This window comes from Arachis hypogaea, chromosome 5 (assembly GCF_003086295.3).
Source record: "Arachis hypogaea cultivar Tifrunner chromosome 5, arahy.Tifrunner.gnm2.J5K5, whole genome shotgun sequence".
Lineage (NCBI taxonomy): Eukaryota > Viridiplantae > Streptophyta > Magnoliopsida > Fabales > Fabaceae > Arachis > Arachis hypogaea.
The window spans coordinates 86,686,030-86,695,590 of NC_092040.1; the positions used below are offsets into that span (position 1 = coordinate 86,686,030).

The window sequence follows — 9,561 nt, forward strand, 5'->3', positions numbered from 1 at the left end:
GCTCAAAAACGTTGTCTTAGGTCCAAAAGTGTTACCATAGATCAAAAGTAACCTTTTGTCAGCCTTTAGGTAACACTTTTTAAATGTTGCCTCAACCTGAAAATGTTGTAGTGGGAGGAGGAATACAAAGAAGAAGAAGAAGAAGGAGGAGGAGGAGGAACACGGGATACAAACGTTGGATGAGTAATACGAAGAAAAACGGCGTGATTTCGCGCGCACGTTATATATATGAGTAGATTTTGTTTAGTTAGGATTAATTTGTTTGGACTTGTTTGCAAAAAAATCTTGTATGTGTAACGGGACTGTTTGGAAAAATATAAGAAAGTATATATATATATATATATATATATATATATATATATATAAGAAAGTATATATATAAAAAGATGTTCACGTATGGCATTGTAGTTGTACGGTACTTGATGTTCCACACTTTTTAATCGTTTAGATATATTTTAAAATAGTGGAATAGTAATGGGGCATGTGGCCATTGGCGGACCAGATGCTGTGATATTCATGGTGGGACCTCAATTGGTTGGAAAGTTTCTGTTCATTAAGCAAGCGATTTGAGTGTATAGTGTATACCCAAGAGTGAGTCGACACTTGAAAGCTGGAGTGGCGTGATTTGATGAAGCGGAGTAGAGTCGATTGGGTTGTGGGCCGCATTTTTTTTTGTTGCTTTTTCACTACTATTGGGTCAATGTTTCATGGTTTGGGTCAATTCAATTTCATGAAATAGAAGTAGTGTGTTGCATAGCTGTGAAGCAGTGCTTCTTAACAAAAAAATATGAACATATTTTTACTGTTGCTGCTGTTCAAGAAAAGAGTTTAGGAAAAGAGTTTTTGTTGGTAAGTGTTTTTGTTGCTAGAAAAAATGTACCTATCTCTCTATTTTGATAAAATGCAGGTTCAGTGATTACAATAATGAATTAGAGAAGGTGCTTAATGAATTCGATAATGATTTAGCAAGACAATGGTGGTCATGTGTCATAATATTTATCAAGAAAATGGATGTATATATATGTGTCATTGTTATGTTAATGCATGGGTATATATATACATTACCAATCTTTCTTTTCCTTCTACTATCGGCTGATGATTCATGAGGGGTTAGAAAAGATTATATTTAGTGGAAGATGATTTAGTAATAGTAAAGACGGTTTGGCAAGTTTCGACATAACTGAACCAGACGTTTAAGTTATAAATATCTGAAACAAATAATTATGAAAATTGGATATATTAATACATAAGTATTAATATATATAAGGATAATTATATACGAGATACTAATATAAATGACGTTAGTAATTTGATGGTAAAAGATATATGATGAAGTATTAGCAAATCTAAGCTCATCAAAAAATTTCGATAATTATTTATGTCGGTGAATATCGAGCTTGATAATAATAATAATAAGATCTAAACTTTATTATAATTAGAGCAGGTAAAATAAATAAATAACATAATAATAAAATTATATTACTATTTATTTTGTTTTGGGGTTCGAAAACAACTTATCGAAATAAAACTAATCCTTGAAAATAACATTATTTAAAAAATATCGTGTTCGGCATAAAATTTGAGTTGTTACACCTAACCATAACAGAGGAGATTAGTTTCTCATAGTGTGCTTAGGAAATATCCAAACAATGAATTGAAAATGGCTGGGAGAGGAAGAGAGCACGTATGTGTCCCCTTTTCTTTGAATACTAACCCTAAAACAAATTTTAGAATTCAAAACTAATCAAAACAAAATTAAATCTTAATTAACTAGTAATCTTCTTTGTAATTGAAATTTAAAATTTGGTGCCTTAGTTGAAAATGATGAGCTTGAAACTTCAATCTTGGGTCAACAAACACTTGAAGTTGGAGAGATTAGTGAAGGATTAGAAAGGATTAGTGAAGAATTGAAGGCCTTGAAAGTGGCCCAATGCCATGCATTATACACAAGACTTCCCAAGTATAAAGCATGGCTTCTATTGACAATTATTGGCCTCTGTATGAATTCTCACGTTATTGCAAGAATTCTCACATATAACTTGGGAATTCCCAAGTGTAACGCAAGAATTCAGCGCAGGAGAAGGCTATGCTAGACGCATGTCCACTATAGACTATTATATATTGTTAGAAAGTCCTAGATATTAACTTTCTAAAACTACTAAACCACTTTATTTAGACCTCTCTAGTTCAAATTATGTTCGTTAGAGTATGAAGAGGTCAGAAGGGCTTTTGGCATGTGCGTATAATGCAAGGATCTTCAAGTAGTACGCATGGTGGCTCAAAGTAGTACATGGAATAAGGCTTGCTCCAGGGGCTTGTGTTTGCTCTTACGCATATTGATACGTGAATATTTTATATCTATTTTTTGCTTAATTTCTGGTTAAATTTAGTTGGAATGTAGTAAATTTAGTTAGATTTTAGTATTAAAACCCTTTTGGGATACTACTTTGAGTTTTTTTTTGTGTTTTTATGATTTTAGGTAAAATTCGGATCAATTCGGCAGAGTTTTGAGCAAAAAGGAGAAGAATTGAAGTTGTCCCCTTGGGCGTAAACGCCAAGCTGGCATATAGCGCCAACAACTAGCACATATCATAAGCGTTTCTGCCTCCTTGGGTGCTAAATGCTAATCCTGGCGTTTAGCGCTAGCAATCCAGATCACAATCACACTCTTGGAGCATCTTTAGCAAGATTTAGCTTTTAATTATTATTTTATCTTTTATTTTTGTAATTTTTATTTACAAACAAAATCTTTTAGGATTAGAATTTGTTATTTTATTTTAATTTCAAATCAAATTAGGTTAGATATAAAAAAGAAAAGATTCACCCTTTAAGGGGGATCTTCTCACTTCCGCACATTTCACTTTTCAGAACCCTTGTTTTCTTTGTAATTCATGAGCCACTAAACCTCCTTAGTTAAGGTTAGGAGCTCTATTTATTTCTATGAATTAAGACTATTATTTTTCTATTTTAATTTATGTATTGATTCAGTTTTAAGGATTACTTTCATTTTTCATCTTATGAATCTAGGTGGAACGACAGTATGACCCTTATTCTACATGTGTTCTTGTGATTCTCGACAGAGCTATCTCGCTTGAACAACAGGTTGAAAGCAAATTTGTCCTAAATTGCTAATTACTTGAAGTAATCTGAATATGTGACATATAATATGTTTAGCTTTGGGTAATTAGGGTTTATGTGGCCATAAACTAGATTTGCTCTTCACCTTCTAATCTAAATTAAGTGACCAAGACATTGGCGGTTAAGTTGAGTTAGAAAAGACTAAATCATTAAAACATTAAGGTTTAGTCAATTACAGTTTCCTGTGAAATGAATCTTGCATGATTAAAATAGTTGGTAAGAGAACTTAATCCGGAAAATAAACAACTTCGAAGCCTGATGGTCCGATTTTAATATTAAAATTTTTTTAATTGTCTAAAACACAAATCAGACGGTCCGATTTGTGTACTGCAATTTTTTTTAATTTTTTAAACATAAATCAAAGAGTCTGATTTGCTCTTGACACCACAACTGCGTAAAGTATCCATACATTCCATAGGTGCATCTTACACCACTCCCCTTCCATATCTAAATGAAATGAATAGTGTCATGAATATATATATTATGATTGCATGATCTCATAAATATAATAGTAGAGAGAAATTGGAAAACGGTTAATATGTAACCATATTACCATAACAATAATATTTCATTTCATTTCATAGTCAAGAACATAATCTATTTTGTTGAGAATTCTTCTAAGGTTGAGAAATAGGCATGAAAGAAAGAGCATTACTAATACTAATACTAATACTGCATAGTAAAGAAAATTTGCTCATTGCAAAAAAGAAAACAGTGCTTGAAAATTCATACTATTGGTGTCAACCAAGTTATCACAATTGGGCTTCTAACACTCTGAACACCATCCTTCCAAACAAGGTCTCCAAATTCAGGTTGTGTTTGCCTTGCTTTTGTTGTGAAGGTAACTTTATATGACAGCTTCTGATACTTCCTTGTGAAATTCAAGGTTTCTGGCTCAACTTTCACAGAAGCACCTTTAAACACTGAGACCAAAACATGGTATGTGGAAACATCAGGTCCGACATTGGTCACAGTTCTATGAACTGTCATAACTGAAATAGATTTATTCTCAGCAAACACCACTGAAATTGCAGGGTAGTTCAAATCACCAGGGCTAGCCAGAGAATGTGCACATGACCTGTTTGCATATTTGCCAAAGACACCTAACTGGTTTGGAGTTAGATTCTGTGTGCACAGAAAATCAAAGTAATCTTGTGGCTTGATATCATAGACTAAACCTGGGTCTAGTGCTTTTGTGGGGTTAATGTGACCGGCACCATGATCATAAGGATTTGAAGGCTTTTCAGCATTTGATGCATCTTTCAGAGGCTTCATGGTGTTGTCAACAACATAAGCTGTTGTCATCAGTGCAGATTTTATAGCTGCTGGACTCCATTGAGGATGCTTAGCCTTAATCAATGCAGCTACACCACTCACATGAGGGCATGACATTGAGGTTCCAGAAACTATGCTGAACTTCACCCTCCTTTGATCTATTGCCAACCCTGATGGACCAACATCTTCACTCCAAGCAGCAAGAATGTTCACACCAGGAGCAACCAAATCTGGCTTCAGAACTTCAAGTGAGAGGAAATTAGGCCCTCTTGATGAAAATGCTGCTACCACAGGTGAAGGCCTAATTCCTAACCTTGTTCCAAGAAATGAAAGAGTTGCAGTGGCATTTTTGTTTGTTAAGACATAGTTTTTGAGATCTTTACCATCTTTCTCTCCTATTGCAACTGCTGGAAGGAGGTGGCAATCTGCAACAAGCTCTTCTCCGTTTGTTTCAGTGTTGGTGAGAATCATTCCAACCCCACCTGCATTTTTCACCACATGACCCTTTTGCACTCTTGGACTAATCCCTCTCTCACAAATCACTATCTTCCCTTTAACCACTTGAGGATCCAAAGTCCCTTCCAAGCACATTGCTTTTGGATTAAGAGTACCTGATGAGTTACCACCCAAGTAAACCAAAGGGTATTGTTTTTCAGTTGATACTGTGTTTGGCCCTTTATAGAGTGAAGCACCACTCAAATTCTTGCCATTCCCAAGCTTAACTTGTGCAGGGAAATCTCTATCCATTGTGCTAGCTCCCACAGTGGTGATCCATGGTGACACATTGGCAAGACTTGCAGGGCTAGGACCAGCATTTCCGGCAGAACACGAAATGAACACACCGCGCTCCATTGCTCCGAATGCAGCAGTTGAAATACTATCATGGGAATAAGATGAGACTCCTCCACCTAATGAAATGGACAAGACATGCACTCCATCAGATACAGCTTTATCAATGGCAGAGAGAATATCTGAGCTGAAGCACCCTCCAATCCAGCAAACTTTGTAAGCTGCAATTCTTGCTCCTGGTGCCATTCCTCTTGCAGTGCCGTAAGCATAGCCTAGAAGGTTAGCACCATGGACTACAGAGCCTGCAACAGTTGCTGCAGTGTGAGTTCCATGGCCATCTTGATCCCTTGGTGATTTGTGCTCTCTTGACTCATTGATCTTTCCAATTGCTGCCTCATATCCGTGATAGAACACTCTGGCACCAATAATCTTCTTGTTGCAGTGTTGTTTGGTGAAGCCACGACCAATTTCACAGGCACCTTTCCAATAAGAAGGTACTGGTTTCATTCCTGTGTCATTGAAGCTTTCACTTTCTGGCCAAATTCCAGTGTCTAGCACTCCAACTATAACATCATTATCAAGATTTTCTGAAAAGATACTATCAGTTCCCTTTGATAATGGTTCAAGACCAAGGAACTCAGGGCTTCTTGTGGTGTGTAGTTGGTACTTTCTTTCAGGGAAAATGGCCACAACACCTTCTTGATCCTCTAGCCTCTCAGCTTCTTCCTTGCTCAGCTTTGCTGCAACTCCATGAAAAGCATTTTGGTAACTGTAGATTATTCTCTCTTCCTCATTTTTCATATCAGAAGATTCCAGAGAAGTGGTGAGAAGTGCTGATTTCACTGTTGATGAGTACCAATCAAGGTGATTGGAGAAGGCTTTTGGCATTGCTGCCTTATCCATTTGAACTAGGTAAGTCTTCTTAACAAATTGAGCATTTGCTGAGAAGAGTGTAATAAAGAGAAGATAGGTTATTGGAATAATGCAGCTCATGTTTTTCATTGGAGTCTTAGCCTTGTTTACATGCTAGGAAGGAGAAGGAGTTGCTGCAATATTTTTGAAGAATGATGCTGGGTTAAAAGGGAGAAGAAGGGTGGAAGAGAATTTAATAGAGGTGTAAATGGCTTATTTAATAGTCTGGTTCATAAGTTTGAAATATTAAATATTGTTGGTTTTATTTGGTTAACATTGTTATTATCTATCAGTCCATGATAATTGCAATATTTACAAGAATTTATCATTAACTAGCTAGCTATATTTTGTTTCACTTAATACTAATAAGTAAGCATTAGATTAATGAAAACAGAATTAAGAAGGCAAATGATCTGATGAGTGATGATGTTTTATTGTCCTTGGCAATAAAAGTAGGTGGTGGTAGTTCAACTTTCACGGCTGTGATAATTAAAGGGAGAGTTAAGAATGCTACCTAAGTGCCTGTTGCTAGAAGTTAATATCCATGAGACCATGACCGTGCTCTTCTGACATCTCTTCACCTCAAACATTTTTCCTTATAACAGCTATAAAATATAGCAAATGATAATTAATGAGCCATAACCAAAGTAGAAAGGGAAGAGAGTATCTTTAGTGTTAGCCTTTAGAAAAGCAGGAGGAAATTAAAATAAATGGACTCATTCATTATAGTGGACACTGAAGAAGTAAATGCTCCCATATGTATAACTGTATTATATAAGCATATATATATAAGGTACGGTGTTAATGGTTGTTTCTTTTCGTACAAAGGTAGCTCTTTCTTTTACGTGCTGATATAATAAACACGCGGTTTGAGTAGATAGAATTTATGAGCAGTTACATTTGCTACACAAATATACGATATGTTTGGTGAGTCAACTAGGGCCTAGTTATAACGCTAAATAGAAGAACATATATATACATAAATATGGAAGCATGTAAATGATCCAAGATTCCAAGCCCAATAGAAATGAGCTTAGTGAAACAACTTTATTTTCGCAACGTATGCATTATTAAGCCAAATTTCTGATCTCTTTCTTTTCTTTCTTTGTTCTGAAGAACACCAGCAGAGTAACAAAGCTTGTGATACAAGAAATAGAAGAAGATGTGAGCTGAGAGATTTGAAACTAGTGTGAATTGATATTATCAAATAGATGTGGTATCAAGAAACCTTGCAACTAATCTTGATTACCCTTAGAACTATCCTAACCACCTTCTGTTACAGTTAGTTCACTATGTCTCTCAACAAAGACAGGTATATGTATAAAGGCGTGTTCTTTCTTTTTCACTCTTGCATGAACAAACTAGATTCTCGAGAAATAGGAATAACTGAAGCCACCTTGACATGAAATAATATTCAGATATCAAGCATCCAATACAGATGATATTTCATCCTTGATCTGAAGTATTCCACATGAAGCTCTTTCTCAAACCTTTTCATGGCTTCTTCGGCCAGACACATTAAAACCACTCTACCATACTCGCCTTTAGAATTAGTATATGGAATAAAGTAGCTCAAACCAGGAACATCATCCATTCCAGCCTTGTCTAATCCAGAATACAAAGGCTTACCCCACCCATAATCCACATCTCTGAATCCACATTTTGTCATATCTGACACCATAAAAGACCCTTCCGATAAAGAAAATGCAGGTTTTCCCTTAGTGGCCATTAGATCAGCAGTAGAGTGCACATACTCCTCACTTGCTTCTTTCTTTGTTTTCTTCACCAACTCCAACGCATAGCTCAAGGGTTGTCCGCATAGCTTCTCCACAGTGGAAACTGCCGTAGGAAGCACAAAAGCATTGCCATAAAACCCTTCAGGCAGTGGAGGACTAAACCTATATATCATGACAAAAATAGTATTCACAAAAGATAATTAAATGTTATCATGTAATTGGTAGAACGATCTATTTGACTTATAGTTGTAATTTGTATTTTTTAAAAATTAATATGACTAAAAAATATTTTTGAGAGACGAATTTAAATATTAAATCAATAAAAATTACTCTACTTATAACTTTCTTGCTTAAATCAATTAAAGAGGACCAACCTGCAAGGTTTGAAACGTGCATTGACTACGCACATCAAAAGAACCTCTTGGTTAGGGTTTTGCCATTGCAGTGCAGCTGTATGACAACGCCACACGCATGCCGTGAGGATATCGAAGGTGGTGGAAGATTGAGCAAGGTGACGAGGGAGGAGGCAGCGCAATGCATCAATCTCTCGGGGGCGAAAGAAGAAGGAAGCTTGGGAGAGTTTTAAGGAGACAGTTTTGTTGTCATCAAGTGATAGTTGTTTGTATTTATGGTGGATGAATGTGACTCTTGGTGGGTCTCTGGCACAAAGAAGCTCCCTACACCACGCTGGGATAATTGAAGGGTTTGATGCACCTTGGGCTATTTCTGCTATGCCCTTTATGAATTGACCAATTCCACATCCATCACACAGTGTGTGGTTAACACGTATAGCAAAGATGAAACCACCGCATTTGAGACGTGTTACCTGAATAAGCAGCAGAGGAGACTTAAATCATTCCATCATCAGAAAATGGAACATCGTAGAGGAACTCATCAAAGCAAGGAAATGGAGGCAGAGGGTCAACACCAAAATAGTCAAGTGTAACATCTGCATCAGCTTCAATAAACAGTACTCCTTCGCCAGTGCAATCCACCACAAGTTTGCCACTATGACCTTCTCTAAGCCTTCCGGCAAGTGGATAATAGAACACAAGTGCTTTTGATGAGTTTGGAAAACTCTAAATTAATATTTGTGATGACTAAACATTATTAAAAATAATTAATTACAAAATTATTAATCTGATTTTCATTTAACATATTTTGATTAATAATTTTGTTACAGGTTTTAACTTGGGCCGAAAATAAAAGGAAAGTTGATGCAAGCCCAATATACATTCAGCCCTTGGTTTTAATGTTTTATGATAAATATGGCTGAATGGAAAATAAATCAATTGGGCCAAAATCCAAGCATGATCATAAGCCCAAAATTAATTTGACTGAATCAGAATTTTATTGGGTCAGATTAAGCTTTATTGCAACATAGCCCAAATTCAATTTTGATAAATGCTTCCATGCTTTAACCGAACCAAGAAACAAAGGAAAATGGTTCATTGCCTCCAACGGATTCCATTCCTCACTTTGGATGGAATTCAAATTTGATTTAATGCATTGGAAACATAAGAAAGAGAGAGAAGATTGATTTGATGGCTATTATGTCAAACACGCCACTCTATAGGGAAGTAAAAGCAAGCTATTCCAAATTAATTTGCTTAACCACTTTGCTTTTCTTTTCTTCATATTCTTTATTTCTCTCTCATCTCTTTCTTCTTCCTTGTTCGGTCCTTGTCCAGGAAACAATGGAAGAAATGTT

General features: G+C 35.9%; 2 protein-coding genes across 2 annotated transcripts; both read right to left on the bottom strand.

The window, feature by feature from the left end:
- Nucleotides 1-3,660: 3,660 nt before the first annotated feature.
- On the bottom strand, nucleotides 3,661-6,421 carry LOC112801698 (subtilisin-like protease SBT1.3). Its single transcript, XM_025844603.3, has one exon. It carries the CDS (start codon nucleotides 6,202-6,204, stop codon nucleotides 3,865-3,867), a length of 2,340 nt encoding a protein of 779 aa, XP_025700388.1. The 5' UTR covers nucleotides 6,205-6,421; the 3' UTR covers nucleotides 3,661-3,864.
- A 693-nt stretch (nucleotides 6,422-7,114) lies between these two features.
- LOC112803636 (benzyl alcohol O-benzoyltransferase-like) lies at nucleotides 7,115-8,915 on the bottom strand. The gene is made up of 2 exons (XM_072237333.1): nucleotides 8,225-8,915; nucleotides 7,115-8,012 (listed from the first exon to the last, which is right to left on the bottom strand). Exons 1-2 carry the CDS (start codon nucleotides 8,257-8,259, stop codon nucleotides 7,529-7,531), a joined length of 519 nt encoding a protein of 172 aa, XP_072093434.1. The 5' UTR covers nucleotides 8,260-8,915; the 3' UTR covers nucleotides 7,115-7,528.
- Nucleotides 8,916-9,561: the final 646 nt, after the last annotated feature.

What these genes read in the sequence shown, in the direction of transcription:
- LOC112801698 (XM_025844603.3), bottom strand. Translation starts at nt 6,204, where the DNA reads ATGAAAAACATGAGCTGCATTATTCCAATAACCTATCTTCTCTTTATT.
- LOC112803636 (XM_072237333.1), bottom strand. Translation starts at nt 8,259, where the DNA reads ATGTGCGTAGTCAATGCACGTTTCAAACCTTGCAG. An exon ending in GCACGTTTCAAACCTTGCAG is followed by an intron (nt 8,013 to 8,224) that starts GTTGGTCCTCTT and finishes CATGATATATAG; the next exon opens with GTTTAGTCCTCCACTGCCTG.